We start from the raw sequence: 18781 nt of genomic DNA on the forward strand, positions 1-18781 counted from the left end.
CCCTCTTATGTGCAAAGACACACACAGGCTCAAAACAAAGGAATGGAGGAAAACTTACCAAGCAAATAGAAAGAGAAAAAAAAAAAAAAAAAAAAAAAGCAAGGGTTGCAATCCTAGTCTCTGATTAAACAGACTTTAACAAACAAAGATCAAAAAGACAAAGAAGGGCATTACATAATGGTAAAGGTAACAATGCAACAAGAAAACAAGAAGAGCTAACTATTCTAAATATACATACACCCAATACAGGAGCGCCCAGATTCATTAAACAAGTTCTCAGAGACCTACAAAGAGACTTAGACTCCCACACAATAATAGTGGGAGACTTTAACACCCCACTGTCAATATTAGACAGATCAATGAGGCAGAAAATATACAAGGATATTCAGGACTTGAACTCAGCTATGGATCAAGTGAATCTAGTAAACGTCTACAGAACTCTCTATTCCAAATCAGCAGAATATACATTCTTCTCAGAGTCACATGACACTTATTCTAAAATCGACCACATAATTGGAAGTAAAATATTCTTCGGCAAATGCAAAATAACTGAAATAATAACAAACAGTCTCTCAGACCGCAGTACAATCAAATTATAACTCAGGACTAAGAAACTCACTCAAAACCACACAATTTCATGGAAACTGAACAATTTGCTCCTGAATGACTCCCGGGTAAATAATGAAATTAAGACAGAAATAAAGAAGTTCTTTGAAACCAATGAGAACACAGAGAAAATGTATCAGAATCTCTGGGACACAGCTAAAGTAGTGTTAAGAGGGAAATTTGTAGCACGAAATGCCCACATCAGAAAGCTAGAAAGATCTCACATCAATACCCTAACATCACAATTAAAAGAGCTAGAGGGTCAAGAGCAAACTAATCCAAAAGCTAGCAGAAGATGAGAAATAACTAAGATCAGAGAATAATTGAAGGAGATGGAGACAAGAAAAACCCTCAAAAAAAAAAAATCAACGAATCCAGGAGCTGGTTTTTTGAAAAAATTAACAAAATAGATAGACCACTAGCTACACTAACAAAGAAGAGAGAAGAGTCAAATAGAAACAATAAAAAAATGATAGAGGGGATATCACCACTGACCCCACAGAAATACAAACTACCATCAGAGAATACTATAACCACGTCTATACAAATAAACTAGAAAATCTAGGAGAAATGGATAAATTCCTGGATGCACACACCCTACCAAGACTAATCCCGGAAGAAGCTGAATCCCTGAATAGACCAATAAGAAGCCTTGAAATTGAGGCAGTAATTAATAGCCTAATTAAAGCCTACAACCAAAAAAAACCCAGGACTAGATGGATTCACAGCTGAATTCTACCAAAGGTACAAAGAAGAACTGGTACCATTCCTTCTGAAACTATTCCAAACAATTGAAAAGGAGGGACTCCTCCCTAATTCATTTTGTGATGCCAGCATCATTCTGATACCAAAACTGGAAAGAGATACAGTAAAAAAAAAAAAAAAAAAAAAATTCAGGCCAGTATCCCTGATGAACATCAATGTGAAAATCCTCAACAAAATACTGACAAACCAAATCCAGCAACACATCAAAAAACTTATCCACCATTATCAAGTCAGCTTCATCCCTGGGATGCAAGGCTGGTTCAACATACACAAATCAATAAACATAATCCATCACATAAACAGAACCAAAGACAAAAACCACTTGATTATTTCAATAGATGCAGAAAAGGCCTTTGATAAAATTCAACATCCCTTTATGTTAAAAACTCAGTAAGCTAGGTATTGATGGAACATATCTCAAAGTAATAAGAGCTATTTATGACAAATCCACAAACAATGTCGTATTGAATGGGCAAAAGCTAGAAGCATTCCCTTTGAAAACCAGTGCAAGACAAGGATGCCCTGTCTCACCAGTCTTATTCAACATAGTATTGGAAGTTCTGGCTGGGTAATCAGGCAAGAGAAAGAAATAAAGGGCATTCAAATAAGAAGAGAGGAAGTCAAATTGTCTTTCTTTGCAGACAACATGATTTTATATTTAGAAAACCCTGTCATCTCAGCCGAAAACTTCTTGAACTGATAAGCAACTTCAGCCTCAAAGTCTCAGGATACCAAATGAATGTTCAGAAATCACAAGCATTCCTTTACACCAACAATAGTCAAGCAGAGAGACAAATTGTGAATGAACTCCTATTCACAATTGCTACAAAGAGAATAAAATACTACCTATGAATACAGCTAACAAGCAGTGTGAAGGACCTCTTTAAGGAGAACTATAAACCACCACTCAAGGAAATAAGAGAGGACACAAACAAATGGAAAAACATTCCATGTTCATGGATAGGAAGAATCATTGTCATGAAAATGGCTATACTGCCCAAAGTAATTTATAGATTCAAATACTATTCCCATCAAACTACCACTGACATTCTTCAAAGAATTAGAAAAAAATTATTTTAAATTTCACATGGAATCAAAGAAGATCCCATATAGCCACAACAATCCTAAGCAAAAGAACAAAGCTGGAGACATCACGCTACCTGACTTCAAACTATACTACCAGGCTACAGTAACCAAAACAGCATGGTACTGGTACCAAAACAGACATATAGACTGATGGAGTAGAAGAGAGACTTCAGAAGTAACACCACACATCTAAAACCATCAGATCTTCGACAAACCTCACAAAAACAAGCAATGGGGAAAGGATCTCTTTTTCAGTAAATGGTGCTGGGAAAACTGGCTAGCCCTATGCAGAAAGCTGAAACGGAACCTCTTCCTTACGCCCTATACAAAACTTAACTCAAGATGGATTAAAGACTTACATGAAAAACTCAAAACCATAAAAACCCTAGAAGAAAACCTAGGCAATACCATCCAGGCTATAGGCATGGACAAAGACTTCATGACAAAAATGCCAAAAACAATTGCAACAAAAGCAAAAATTGACAAATGGGATCTAATTAAACGAAAGAGCTCCTGCACAGTGAAAGAAACTGTCATCAGAGTGAATAAACAACCTACAGAATGGGAGAACATTTCTGCAATCTACCTATCTGGCAAAAGTCTAATATCCAGAATTTACAAGGAACTTAAACATAATTACAAGAAAAAGACAGACAACCCCATCAAAAAGTGGGCAAAGGATATGAACAGACACTTCTCCAAAGAAGACATTTACGCAGCCAACAAACATGAAAAAAAGCTCAACATCACTGATCATCAGAGAAATGCAAATCAAAACCTCTATGAGATACCATCTCATGCTAGTCAGAATGGCAATTATTAAAAAGTCAGGAAACAATGGAAACTGGTGAGGCTGCAGAGAAATAGGAATGCTTTTATACTGTTGGTGGGAATGTAAATTAGTTCAACCTTTGTGGAAGACAGTATGGCGATTCCTCAAGGACCTAGAACCAGAAATACCATTTGACCCAGCAATGCCATTACTGGGTTTGTACCCAAAGGATTATAAATTAGTCTACTGTAAAGACACCTGCACATGTATGTTTATTGCAGCGCTACTTACAATAGCAGAGACATGGAAAATGCCCATCAATGATAGACTGGATAAAGAAAATGTGATACATACACATCATGGAATACTATGCAGTCATAAAAAGGAATGAGATCATGTCCTTTTCAGGAACATGGATGAAGCTGGAAGCCATCATCCTCAGCAAACTAACACGGGAACAGAAAACCAAAAATCACATGTTCTCACTCGTAAGTGGGAGTTGAACACTGAGAACACAGGGACACAGAGAGGGGAACAACACTCACCAGGGCCTGTTGTGGGGTAGGAGGTGAGGGGAAGGAACTTAGAGGATGGGTCAATAGGTGCAGCAAACCACCATGGCACATGTATACCTGTGTAAAAACCTGCACGTTCTGTACCTGTATCGTGTTTTTTTTTTTTTTTTTTAAGAAATAAAAAAAAAAAAAAGAAATGGCCTGAGGAAAGTGAATACATTTTTCTATATTTTTAAATAGCAATCCGGTGAAATTACCTAAGCTTCTTTTCATACTTTTAACACATGTATTTCTTCCTATCTTATCATACACATTCTCGCTAACAGTCGTGAGAGCCTATCTTAGGGAGACAGAAGCCCTGCCATAGTTACGAGGAATTCAGAACAGAATCACTTTTGATCTTCTCTCCATGGCTTTCAGAAAGGATGCACGCCTCTCTTTTCTTGCCTTGAGATTCCCATGAGAGCATTCTGGAGAATTTTCATGCAGTGAAAACAGTAGGATGTGCCTCTGGAGGTAGTTACCCTAGGTTTACGTCCTGACACAGCACTCTTCTGCTTTGTGATATGGGACAAGCTACTGGACCGCTGCCTGCCTCAGTTTCCTCAACTGTAAAAATGGGACAGTAAGAGTAACAATGATGGGGGTGCCTTTCGAGGACTGAATAGTGCTGATTGCATAGTAAATGCTCCCACAATGTTAGCTATTACTGTGACAAATGGATGACATGCCTATTATTGCCTGTCCCTTCAAGTTGTGGGAAAAGCTGGAAAGGAATTCTAGACCTGGCCTTGTCTCTTCTAGCTGTTTGACCTGAGACAAGTCAATTCGCATGTCTGGGCCTTGGCTTTCTCCTCTGTTAATTGAGATTGTTAAACAAGATGAACCTTATGGCATCTTTCAGTCTTCATAGTCTGATTTCGTAGCTCTAGTTATGAATTTTTTATGAAGTAGATTTAAGTAGGCCCATTTCCCACAAGAAAAGTACAATCTGTCTCCAAACTGTATGATTTCTAAACTACTCCATCTGCATTCTTTGTAGTTGTTTTGGCAGGGGGGTGTGGTGGAGTAGGTGGAATGATGGGGTTCCTTACTAAATGAGCATATTGTGTTTTTCTTTCGCTTCAAGTACTCAGCAACCTTTGACAACTTTGCTCCTGGTAATTACCTACTGCTGGTGCACACAGATTTGCCACCTTACCCTGACATCCTCCTAAGATGTGGGAGTCGAGTGGGTCTGTCTTTTCCGTTTCTTCCATCACCAGGCCAGAACCAAGGCTGTGACTGGTTCTTCAATAGTCAGTTGAGGCAACTCACCTACCTGGGTAAGTATCCAGTTGGATGAATGTTTTGAGAGCACGTAGTCAGAAATCGCCAATCACCCTTCAATTCCAGACATTTGTACTGTGAAGTGCTGAGGAACTGAGAGGGACAGCTGTGTGTTATGGTTGAGTGAGTGTGCACTGAAGTCCGATTGCCTGGATTTAAATCCCAGCTCCAACACTCACCAGCTAGAGCATACGCAGAGCCTCTCTAAGGCTCAGCCTCCTCCTCTATAAAGAAGTATGACCATAGGGCCTACCTCAAAGGAGAGGAAATAAAATAAAGAATAATATGTAAAATTCTTGAGCAGAAGGCCTAGCCCACAAAAAATGTTTACTAGACATTGGTAGTTATTATTAATAATATCTTTAATTCGTATTAGGGCAGTGTCATATTTGTTTATAGTGAAACAACTGCACATGTAAAGATGGGTGCCTGTGCTTTAGTCCAGGAGTTTGAGACCAGCCAGGGCAGCAAAGCGAGACCCCATCTCTCAAAATAAATAAATAAATAAATAAAAATAGCTGGGTATGGTGGCATGTGCCTGTGGTCGCAGCTACTTGGGAGGCTAAGGTGCGAGGATCAATTGAGGCCAGGAGTTTGAGACCAGCCTAGGCAACAGAGTGAGACCTAATCTCTACAAAAACATTAAATAAATTAGTTGGGTGTGGTGGCGCATTAGTCTTAGTTACTTGGTAGGCTGAGGTGGGAGGATAGCTTGAGCCCAGGAAGTCAAGCCTGCAGTGAGCCATGAGCATGCCACTGCACGTCAGCCTGGGCAACAGATTGAGACCCCATCTCAAAAAAAAAAAAAGAAAAAGAAAAAAGAAAAGAATTAAAAAATGGATGGCTGATTATGACCATTGATATGAGGAACAGTAGAGGGTCCAAGGTAGACAGTACCAATGCAGAGAGAGAGACTGAATTAAGACAGAAGTTTACGTAGAAGGTGAGAAGGAAAACTTTTGATGAGAATCTGAGGTCAGGAAAATGAGTAGCATGGAAGGCTGATATAAGCACCAGGGTTGGGCTGTGTCTGTTTTACGTCAAGATTAACATGAGAATGAAGCAATCAGGAACCCTGCTGTGACTGCAGAGTCACAGAGGCCAAAGGTTTTTCCTTATTTTCTTACTGTGCATGTTTCACAAGATCCCAGTGTGAGAGTCAGGACCATCCACTTTTTTGATTTCCTGGAGTTTATTTCATACTCCTTTTCTATACCATGTCAGCATTGGTCACTCTGAGCACCATGGTACCTGCTTGTTCCAATCTCAGTTCACTATGAGGCCACTTCTTACTTTAAAAAGGAGAATCTGGCTAAATAGGTCTCAAGAGTGACAATTTTGTTTTAAATTGCTCCTAGTAGATTCTGGTCAAATCCAGAGGATCTTATTAGCTAACAAGTTCTAGGCCCTGCCACAAGCCCAAGGTGGCCATGGATTTAGAGGGCAAGGCAATGATCCCGAGTCCATCCCTTGCCTCTCTCACTTGTGCCTAACCATGTCAAGTGAGTCTGACCTACAGGCGAGCCCCAGAACTGTTAAATTTTAATGGCACCAGAGAGGAGAGTCTGGTGCTCCCTTGGCATTTTTTTATGTCTTTGACAAAATGATTGTTGTATATTTTATTTGCACTGAATTGTACCATTCAAATTTTATTTCTGATTTGATCCATTCATAAATGCAACCTAAAACTATAAAAACTTGAGATGGACAGAGATCTCTGAGATTTTTTATCACTTCAGCTAAATACAGCCATAAATAAGAGTAAATAGTTGCCATTAACTTTATGGCTATTCACTTGATATGTATTCTGGAACAAAATTTTAATTTGAATTGCTCTCTTTCCATTACTTAGCCTGCTTCTGAAGAGGCTGTCTTGTCCATAGGTCATATTCTGTTCATGAACTGCAAAATAATTTGAACACTCAAATAAGCTAAACATAATAAAAATCATTTATGGTAGAAAGAGAAAAAAATCAAATCATGCAGCTATAGATTTTCTTCCCTTATGATAGCATTATTAATTGAATTAATAGCAAGTTGTACGATTATATATACGCATATGATATAAATGCACATCTGTGTAAATAGCTGTGTGAATCTACATGTGTGCTTATATGTAGATGTACATCTGTATCTGTGCATATGTATGATGTAAATGAATGTCTTAGTATAAAACATTTCTATTAGGGAAATAGCCTTTATTAATTTTTAAAAATTATTCATATTGGAATATCCTAGTATCTCCTTCTTCGACTATGAGTTGGAAAAGGAATAAGAAGTCACAGAGGATTTGTTGAATGTTTAATAAACTTGGAGACTCTTGCTTCTTGAAGGGATTCCCCATAGGAGCTTTTATGGTCATTGGTGCCTCCTTTATCCTCTGAGTGTATGGAGTAGATACTTGACTAGAGCCACTTCTATTCTCATTTCTGGGCTGTCACAGTGACGGTATGAGGACTCAGGAGGAACTGAGGCTCACCCTGCTCCTCCACGGCAGTGCGCCACGTGGCTCTACTGGGTTGTGTAAATGTAGCTGTAATTTTGTTTTTTTTTTTTTTTTTTTTTTTTTGAGACGGAGTCTTGCTCTGTCACCCAGGCTGGAGTGCAGTGGCCGGATCTCAGCTCACTGCAAGCTCCGCCTCCCGGGTTTACGCCATTCTCCTGCCTCAGCCTCCCGAGTAGCTGGGACTACAGGCGCCCGCCACCTCGCCCGGCTAGTTTTTTTGTATTTTTTAGTAGAGACGGGGTTTCACCGTGTTAGCCGGGATCGTCTCTCGATCTCCTGGCCTCGTGATCCGCCCGTCTCGGCCTCCCAAAGTGCTGGGATTACAGGCTTGAGCCACCGCACCCGGCCGTAGCTGTAATTTTGGATGTCATCTGTGTAAAGTTTATAAGATCTTTAGCAAGGTGGTGATTAGGCTTCCATGTTTTCCATATACCTGACTGCATTTCCCAGTGCCCTAATGGTAGTCGCTGTTGTTGTTACTCAAGCAAGAGCCCAAGAAGTAGAGTTTCAGTTCTGTGTCGTGCATTTTATGTATTGATTAGATCGTAACTTTCACTTAATTGTTTTTTTCAGACCATTTGACTTTATAGAACCATGACTGGGATAATTTACATAAAATACTTTTAATCTATGCAGATAGTGTAAGTCAAGACCACATAGTCTATGTGGACATATTCCTGGGATGAAAAGCATGGGAAATGTTTGTATACAGAAGTTTATTTTATTGTAGGGAAGCTGCTTGATCTCTATCATGGCCACAGAATTCCAGGTTAGATTTTTTTCGAGGGGTGTGACTCCTCTTCTTGGCTGGCATTTCATTCAGAGTGCTGCTTCACTGACAATCGACTGAATTTTCATTCACTGGTTGACCACTTCTAAGTGGGCCATCACTTGTATTGTTTTAACCACATCCCCCAGGATAGGAAGCTTTAGAAAAAATCGCAATTATCTTCATTTCCTCTGTTTGGCTGCTGCATGCATGATTTAAGATACCTGACTCATCTTTGACCCAGCTGAGAGTGGAAAAAACCTGAACCCAGGCATTCTAGCTCCTGGCTGTGGATCTCTCCACTAGAGTGTGCTGCCCACTAAATAATCGTGGATCACTGACCAGAAAGGATGGCGGGGGTGCTAGGCAGGGTTGTGGGAGAACGCTTCTCAAGGATTCCCAGTGACAAAGAAAAAAATCCTACACATACAATATGTTTTGACCCTTGCATTTTTCTTTTCTACCAAGGCAAGTTTTGCCTTTGTTCAGCAAACATCTTCACGGAGTGCAGTTTTTTTTTGGAAAGCGCATGGCCAGCGCTTGCGGCTTAGGGTTTTAATCAGTGGCTGGCTGGTTATTTTACCTGGGGCATGGCGTTATAATTGCTCCATGCCTCAGTGGCTTTATTTACACAGCAAGGTTAAGAAAATACTTACTTGTCTCTTGGAATTGTGGCACAAAACACCCAAATATATTCAAGTGTGGTAGTGTGCCATGTTACTTCACAAACATTTTCCTGATAGACTATTTCTCTAGATGTTTTCTTTCTTTAGAAGATTAATAATACCATGTGTCATGAGCTCAGTGTATATGTTATAACTTTTCTGAAAGGGTCTCCCTCTATTTTCTTTAAGTAGATTTTTGTGAGATAAATGAGATTCACAATAATATGACATATATGATATACTGTTCCCGTGACTGAAATCTGATGCCACTTAAGCAATTGCTAGCCACAGAATAAGATAACCTCACTCATTGAAAAAGATCTGTTAGGGAGATTGGTTCGTGTTGCCCTTCTAAAGCCACTGAGAATTTTGCCCAAGGAGCTACTTACAAAACAGACCACAAGTGAAGTACCTTGTGTGAGCTACTGTTTGTGTTAGGATGCTGCAGGAGCAATACTTGATGTGATAAACTACTACGAATATGATGAACTGTTATTGTGTATCCCAACTGTAACTTCTATGCCATGCTTGGGAATGGGTATGACTGTAGAACAAGTGTTCTTTTATATTTGCGAAGTTGGGAGAAAAATCCAGCAAGCCCATTTTTCCCTTCATGTGATCTGATGCACTGACTGCTCATGTCTCTGCCTTACAGAGCCAGTTTCCCACTGCCTCTTCTTTCCCTGCTGTTTTTTTCCAAGGATGTTTCAGTTCATGGTGAACTATTTTTATTTTTTAGTTACATTAATGCTATGAAATAATTAGTCAGCTAATTAATCTGGTTTACAAGCTTTGTAGGATTCTTCAGCTGTCAGTCAGGCCCAGGCCTGAGGCCTACATCGAGTCTCAGCTCTCTTGCCCATGTGATTCCTGTTGCCATGGCTACTGGCTACATCTGCTGACACCCCACTCTCTATTTATTGCTTAATTAAGAATTTCACGCTCAGCCCTTATCTGCCTCTAAGAACAAGCGCACACTGTTAAGAAATTCCAAATTTAGGCCCAGGCACAAGGAAAGCCTTTCTTATGGGCTTGGCTGTATGGAGCCTCTCTAACGATCCTCTCGGCATCCCAGCCGCCACCCTTCAATCAAAAATCATTAAATGGGGCAGAGATAATGAGCATGTAGCATATCAAAAGAAGGATGTTTGCTTGGTCCAAAGGAGGAAAAGCTGCTCGACCCCATGCTCAGCTCCACTTCAAAGGCAGAGGAGACCTCTCAACACTGGGGCCTGATAATGCCTCATTTGTTCTTGGCTTGACTTATGCAAAAGGTCTGGTATGTCAGAGTCCAATCTCACAGACGTGGGTTTCCCCCACCTCTTGCCTCCACCTCCACCAGCCCCCACCCCGGCCTTCCGCACACTCCTGTGTCAGCACTTAGGCAGCTGGGTCCCCCAAAGCATCAGAGGGAGCGTATAATCACTGACTCTCAACTCACAATGGCCACTTGTAGGGGGGTGGCCAGGAGGAGGTCTTCATCACAATAGGAACACAATTATTGCAGCTGCTAGGGAGGGCTATGCTTCTTCCTGTAGAAATAGAATAGGACTTGCCCAAAACAGGAGGAGAAGATTGGAGGGAGGTGCGGGGGAGGTTGAGAGGGGTGGAGAAAACAATCTTGAGTTGATTATTCATAATCTGACTCTTGGAAGCCCGATGCAGAGTCAGTGGGGTTCCAGCAGCTGCTCGCACACAGCCTTCTTCTAATAATTGTACATTCTGTCAGGGGTCAACTTACTTTTGACCCTGTCCTTTTATATTGGTAAAAGGCTCTTTAGGGCAAACTGTTGGGTTGTGGCAGGGTGCATTAAACACTCACAGCCCCTTCCCCTAGCTTGATCTCCCTCCCGACCAGCAGCCGGTGATAAATTCATATCAGATGCTGTGCCATTCACAGTTGCCCTCCTGAGTTCACACAGCCCCCACTCATGCCACAGAGGTGCAGCCGAGCTGGGACGTTGTGTGAGGCGGCAGCTGAGAAGGTCTGCCTGTGAGGCTGAGGCTCCTGCTGCACCACCACCTTCTGATCTGACTGAGAAAAAAAGGACATGTCTAGCCAGGCTGGCCAACGCTTGTGTCCAAATGTCCCCCTCACCACGAATAAAGGGCACGAGGGCCGTGCATGGAAAGGCAGATGGACTTTATTGTGTGTGCCAAGTTGCCTAGAAGAACTCAGGTCTGTCTCATCACACAGATGGGTCAGAAAAGATGCTGTTAACTTGGGAGATCCTAAAAAATCAGGAGTGCTTTCCTGGGTTTGAGCCTAGGCTCCTGATCCTGTCTACCACTGCCCAGGTTTCCTTTCCTCAATGCAACAAGGGCCCTGGAGTCAAGCAGGCTGCTTGCATAGATCTCTTCTTCAGCTAGTCTAGAAGACTCCCTGCAAATCCTGGAGAAAGAATTCCTTTAGGATCTAAGGAGGAGAGTGGCGTCAACTGGCTCCCCTGACCTCTTCGGGAAGACTTTGTAGGCAGAGCAGAATCAGAATCTTCGCAACTCTGCAGCCATTCCCATGCTGAGTCCCTCTAAGGCAATCCACAGCATTCTAGTTAATAAACTAATTTACATTCTTATGAAAAACTCATTCCCAAAGATCCCCATGGATTTTTACCAGTAATGTAGATAATTGACTTCAGGGAACTGCTCTAACCTTTATGGCAAAAATACAGGTAACGGAACAGAGGCTGGGGATGTGAAAAGGGATTTTTGCCTCTTGGTTGGAAACAACTTCTCCAAAAGGGAAAGGCAGGAAGAGAGGGAGAAAAGGAGGAAAGGAAAGGAAAGGAGAGGAGAGGAGAGGAGAGGAGAGGAAAAGAGGGGAGAGGAGAGGAGGGAAGAGGAGAGGAGAGGAGAGGAGAGGAGAGAAGAGGAGAGGAGGAGAAAGGAGAGGGAAGGGAAGGAAACTTAGAATCAAATACATCTTTCAGGAATCTCTCAGGTTAAGGAGTTAATTCTCCACAATGCTGAGTTGCTAGCCTTAATTCACACAGGTCTTAGGTGGCACAACCAGTATTCAAACAGCTTTTCTGACTGTAGGTTCGGTGCTTTTTCTAGTATACCATCTTTTCTTTTTTTAAATCTGAGCTTATATACCTAACCTTATAAACCAACTCTTCTTCTTTCAATTTATAAGAAAAAACAATACTTAGTTACACTGTACTTCCTGAACTTTAGATATTTTAGTACGATTTTCATAATTGTGTCATATCCTTATACCTCTTGTCTGATTATTTACTTAATATTTTTCCTAAATTAATTTCTACACTGTCTTATTTTAAAACCTAACTTTTCTTAGTAATATCCGTGAAATCATGGGTTTAATGGGTTAGTTGTTTTTTCTAAAAATACATTACAATGTATACATACTAAAATGAAACTTTTTATGCCTCTCAAATAACCACTGTGCATTTTACATCTTGGGAATATGATTTGGTCTGTAAGCGTTGGTATAATTGATAAAAATTAAGAATTGTGAGTAAGGATCTTTTCCATCTGGGTGTCACTCTTCACTTGGTAAGAACACCTGTTCCTGAGAACAAACAATATTTTGAGAGTATAGTATGAGAAAATTTGTTTAGTTCCTTACATTTGTGTTTTTTTTTTTTGCCTCCTGGGTAAACAGCTGAAATGCTTATTCCCAGGACCCTCTTGAGAAGTTCGGGCTCTGTAGGTCTGTGGCAGGGTCTGGGAAATCACAGATGCCTTCACAGAAGTATGAAAAACATTGCTCTGAGTAAGAATAACGATCGTTATTTTTCTCTGAGTTAATTAAGAAGGTTTAATTGAGCTAACTTTTAGGATTGTGGCTAATGCAGACACATTATCTGTTGGTGTCTTGATCAAGTTCTTTTCCTTTTGTCCCCTCCAAAATTCATAAGTGAATGATACAGGGATAATAGAAGACTCAAAGGTAATCGCAGGATTTTCATATACTACTTCTGTGAAGGCCTTTAAAGGATCATGTTTTATGAGGGCCAAGATGCTTTCCATGGCTGCCTCTGAGGCTGAAATGAGACAGGAGTGTGGTCCTGCAAATCAAGCTTTAGCTGCCAGAGACTAACTGACAAGCAAGCTTTCTCTGTGGCTAAGCCAAAGAGGTCAGCTTCTGGGGAATGAGGTCAAGTTCACTGAGCAGGACAGGAGGAACAGCAGGGGTGTGCAGATTTGTGAGTCAGGACAGGGAAAAGATGTGGAGGCAACAGAGGAGGTAACAGAGAGGATGTGGAGGTAATAGGTAAAAATGCAGAGAGAGTCGACAGCTGGCTCAGGAAGACAGAGCTGGAGCTTGGGTCCAGGGCAGACAAAGACAGAAAGAGAAGTCATGAGGTAGAGTGGGATTGCGTGACATTTGCAGATACCGATTGCAGTTGCTATTTTATGTTCTTTCACTATGTAGTCAGTGGCTGGCACACTAGAGAAATGTGGCCTGAATGAGAGGTACTAATATGTGCATAAACTAAAACGACAACGTGAGAATGAGAATATGAATGAAAGAGTGAAATAGGGAAGGAGTCTGTAACCTACTAAGATTCCATGTTTTTAAAATAAATGGTTTATAATTATTTATTTTTATAATTATAAATAATAATTATAAACCATTTATTTTTAAATAAGTGGGTGCTTATTTCTCCCTCTAAAGTTTCAAGAGAGAATTAGACCTGCTTAGGGAGAGAATTAATTAATTTTTCTCTTTCCTAGAGCCTTAAGTAAGGACAGAATTTATCAGACACAACTCATTAACCTGGTAGGCGCTAGTATCATATCTACTTTAGTAACTCTCTTTTACCAGGAGCCATTTTCTTAGCACATTTTCCTCTTCACCCTAGATGTCTGTGTTTATAGCAAGTTTAGATCATATAGCACTCGTCAGAAAAAGTTGGCAATAATTGACCCAAATACTTTTTTTTTTTTTTTTTTGTCTTTTTGAGCATCAGATCTTCTTACAATCTGGGAAGGATCAACTACAATGGGGCTCCATTTATAAACATGGAAGATTAACCATTCTCATATTACAAATACAAAATCAGAAATCATAAGCACTGAGAAAACATATGTACAATATCACAGCTTGTGGAAGGCTTTTAAACTTTTCCCAAGTCAATACCTTCATTCTCAAATGATTTTCATCCCTCTTTGTATTTATTCAAATTGGAAATGGCACTTCACATTTACAGTTCTTTATAGAGTCAACACACTTAACAAACTTTAGCAGATCTGGTTAAGTTGCTTACAACTCTGTAATACTACAGCCCATCATGATTGGATACAGCTGTAAAAAGAGTAGAAAGTTAAAGCATATTTCTTGAGCCTTGTTGACTGGCACCTGGAATCATGAACATGCTATAATGACAGTATTGATAATAGTTAACATTTATGTTCAGGATGTGCCAGGCACTGTGCTAAGCATGTTCCGTGGATTATTCTATCTTTTCTTTCCAATAGCCCTATGAGATAGATAGTATGATTATTCCCACTTTTAGATGAAATGAATGAGGTTTAGAAATGGCAATTAACTTGTCAGTGGCCCATGTCTAGGAACCAGAAGAGCCAGGATTCAGATCCAGGCTGTTGGGCTCCAGTACCCATATTCTTCCCACCATTCACTATTGTCTCTCATGACTATGACCAGAAAATGGTATTTGGGAAGATAGCCCTCTGACTCATACTCATCTGCCCCCAGAGGCACGTAGAGGTGGTGGTCCAGGAAATCAGGCTTCTAATTTTTCCAGCTTTTGTTAACTTTTCTCTATCTGCTCTGATCCTGAAACTACTTCACTTCACTGACTGGCATTCACACACTCAACATTAGTGAGGTGAGCAATAGATTTTCAATATACTTTTTAGTTTTGCAGTGTCTGTTTTGCGAGGGGGTTCTCCCGGAGGTGGGGACCATTTGTGCATGTGTAGAGGTTTAAGAAAATCAGTCACCACTCAGTCCAGAAGCCACTGGTGCAGTGTAGTGGAAAGAGCTACAGATACAAGATTAAACCTAGGATTTCTAAATTGGCCCATGAAAATGAGGTATCTACATTTCTAGCAATATCTGGTCTCATAAGGTGCATGAGAAAAGTCTCTCTCTCAAAAATTTGAAGACATAGCTAACTATTGATGTAATCTTAAATTATCAGTTGATGCTCAATAAATATTTATTAAATTGAGAACAAGTTTGGGATGAATATCCCAGGATGGATTTAGAAGTGCTTTTCAACTTTAGAGAATGCACAAATCAATGTGAACAGAGGTGGATGAGTTAGACCTTATTTTAAGAAAAGGAAATGACACCTTGACTAGTGACTTTACTATTAGTATTAAGTTAGAAAGACGCGTGAAATCAGCAACAGGGTAAAGGAACAGTTTAAGCAAAGTCTTGGAAGTGGTGATAAAGGTAGAACATGTCAAGAGCATGTTGTCATTGCACCTGGTCTCAGCATGTGGCAGTGTAAGGTGAAAGACACAAACTTGAGCTTTACATCCTTAGAAAAATTTTAAAAAGAGAAAATGACCAAAATAAGATTAGAGGAATTGAAGAGGTCTCATCATGGATCTCTTTGGGGATCATTTTCTTTGTAATATTCTGAAGCTTATGTTTTATTTTTATTTTTCATTTTTTAGTTTTTTTTCAAGACAGAGTCTTGCTCTGTCACCCAGGCTGGAGTGCAGTGGCATGATCTTGGCTCACTGCAACCTCCACACTGCAGGGTTCAAGCAATTCTCTTGCCTCAGCTTCCCTAGTAGCTGGGATTACAGGAGTGCACCACTACGCATGGCTAGTTTTTGTATTTTTGGTAGAGATGGGTTTTACCGTGGTGGCCAGGCTGGTCTCGAACTCCTGACCTCAAGTGATCTGCCCACCTCAGCCTCCCAAAGTGCTGGGATTACAGGCATGAACTACAGTGCCCAGCTGCTTATGTTTTATAATTAGAAAGAATGATCCTCTGTTTATTTCATCTGTGATGGAGGAAAGGGTTTAGGGTTCCAGGAAAACAAAATGGAGAGTGTGAGTTCGGCCAGGTCCCCGAGGCTGCAGCCTTCAGCAACATGGAGCCCTCCAGTGGTGGGAGGTGTGGCTCATGTGACAAATGATAAGGCAGAAAGGTAATTAACCAATAAGAGACAAGGTGTGACCGAAAAATGGAGTTTGTGCACCTGATTACTAATTAATCAGGCGTGAGAGCACCTTGTAGATGCATTCACTATTTAATTATAGCAGCCTCTCTTGGCAAAGGAGCATATGTTCCCAGCTTAATCTACTGGTTTATACTGACATCAAATTGTCATTATCAGAAAGAATCAGGCCTTTTGATTATTTCCACTAATTTATTGAACACTTAAAATTAATGAACCCCAGTCCTTTTAAATGTGCTCAGTTGGCTTGGATGATGGGAGGAGGATGGGGGATGGGGAAAAGGCTTCATTAAAAGGACAATTTGTTTGGATAAAGGTAAAGCAAATACGTTTCATGGATGGTCTGAACTCTATTGGTGAAAAACACATGAATTCTAAAAGCTGAGCCTACAAAATGATGAAGAGAAAAATAGGATATGAGGTATATGCCCTGCTGGACACCATTGGCCTCCAGAGAACATATGGCTAAAGGTTTTGTTTCTGTTTTTGTTTTTCCTAATTATTTATGTGCCGGTTCTCTTGGAGACATTTATTACAGTTAAGTTTAATCAAAATCAAATGTTGGAAATCAATTGTTAGATTAACTAACAAGGATTTCATTTTTTGTTTTGAAAATTTAGGCAACTAGAATTTAGCATAAATTATTTTTTTCTCACATGTGACTATCTTTAATATTAAGATGATCTTTGTATCACATGCAAGTTGTGGCTTTTGGTATGTAGTTTCAGGTGAAGGCCGAGTTCGAGTCATTCTCTGGGTGAAGGAAGGTATGCCCCCAACTATTTCAGGTGAGTATTAACACACCAAATAGAAGTGTCTAGTATAGCAGAATGTCCTCCAGTAGTTCTACAAATTCCACCTTGTCGTACTGTTAATAAACAGGCAGATATCAGTCCTAAAGCTTATATGTCTGATAACTCTCTATTGTGTTGCCCTGTAACTAAAATATGTATCTGCATGTCAAAAAATGATATAAAGGTGCATTTATTTTTCAAAACAATGAAAGTAAGAATTGAAACACATGAATAAGCACATTTCATAAATTATGGACCATATGTGCACATAGGACCCCAGATCTGCAGATGGGCTATTAGGCCCCCTCCAAATGGAAAGAAAAATTCAGGGTATCTCTAAACTTTAATTGTTCCTGGTAATTTCAGGAAATCAGGGTAAACAAACCCTCCTCAAAAGTCAGATCATTCTGTGAAATCTTTCTAACTCAAAAAGCCAAATTCTCGAAGACTAAATGTCTCCTAAGCACCTTCTGATGTATTTCATTGTTTGTTTTTGTTTATTCTGAGTCAATTTAACTATACATTTGCAGGAGGAATAAATCTTTTCAAAGGCAGAGATTTCTTTTAATTTTCAATGGCATTTTTGTACTATGTCAGAGCAGAGCCCCTGCTAATCAGAAAATGATCTAATTCCTTCATTTAAATTAATAGATAAATGAGGTAAGAGAACTGGACTAAAACTATAAACAATAATCCTGAAGGTTACTACTCCATATTTATTGGGCTATGAAGAATGTGATTCAAGATTGTTTTCAGAATGTTTTCTGAGCTGCCACACACTTTGTTTTTTATGTTCCTTGTCCTTCATCTCTCTGTGCCTTTAGATGATTCAAAGTGCCTTGTTTATTGAGTGCCTTTTATGCAAGGTGTGGGGGATACCATGATGAGCAAGATGGAATGGACTTTGACTTTATGGGGTCTTATGATCTCTTGGGGATGTCAGTCAAACTACTAAGTAATCAATTAATACAGTTGTTTTAAAATAACTGTTATAAGGAAAAGGATAGTTCTCTCTTCTCTGAAAGTTTCTATGTTCAAATTCCTCAAGAAGAGATTTGATTGGTTGTGTCACTGCCTAGTCTGTAGAGGACATACCTATTGGGGAAGCTCTCATGCCAGGCGCCCTTCTGCGGATACTGGATCATCTATGAATGGCCATTCTTGGTTCAACCATCTGTAGTCTGGGTGGCGTCACTCAGCACGTAGTATGATGATTTCTGTACTAAGGATTCTTTGGAAGGACGGCGTGGTGTCTAGCATACAGAGCTTTTTAGAAGGGGTCAGTTTAACTGGAAATGCTTCAATTACAACTGCTGATAAATAGAAAGCCCATACTTCATAGAGTTGTGGATTTTAACAAAGGTGGAGACCTTACAGGCTATCCTATCCAGTTACCTCATTTTACAAATGGGGATGTGAAGTCCAGACATTAAACTTAGTCATATCAGTAGTCAGTCATATAAGCCTAGATAAGAACTCAGGTGTCTCAGCTCAGCCCAGTGTTCCTTCTGCTATACAATGTAGCCTCTAATGTGTTTACATTGCCTTATTAAGCATAGATTAACTTTTGAGTTATATTAAAATCTAGCCAGTTTTCCTACCTCGTATAGTTTGGGACAGAAAACTATTTCAAAACACAAAGAGTTACAGATTTAGTACAATATCATTCATCAGGAAGAAATTTTAAATAACATACTTCCAAGACATTGCCTGATTCTCATGGTATGTAGCATATGTGCTAATGCCAAAATTTAAACATGGTCATGTATTTTGTTTAGTGAGTAGCTCTATGTAAAACAGTAAAATTATTGCAATATCATTTTTTTGCTGAAAATAAGAATGAATG

At 39.9% G+C, this 18781-nt stretch overlaps 1 protein-coding gene across 1 annotated transcript in view; it reads left to right on the forward strand.

The window, feature by feature from the left end:
- The window catches only part of PKHD1 (PKHD1 ciliary IPT domain containing fibrocystin/polyductin), a 464388-nt gene that overhangs the window by 226364 nt on the left and 219243 nt on the right, over window positions 1-18781 (forward strand). Inside the window, 2 exon segments of the mRNA XM_005552760.5 lie at window positions 4874-5069; window positions 16864-16929. Of these exon segments, the coding sequence (XP_005552817.3) occupies window positions 4874-5069; window positions 16864-16929 (262 nt within the window).

Source organism: Macaca fascicularis, chromosome 4 (assembly GCF_037993035.2).
Source record: "Macaca fascicularis isolate 582-1 chromosome 4, T2T-MFA8v1.1".
NCBI lineage: Eukaryota > Metazoa > Chordata > Mammalia > Primates > Cercopithecidae > Macaca > Macaca fascicularis.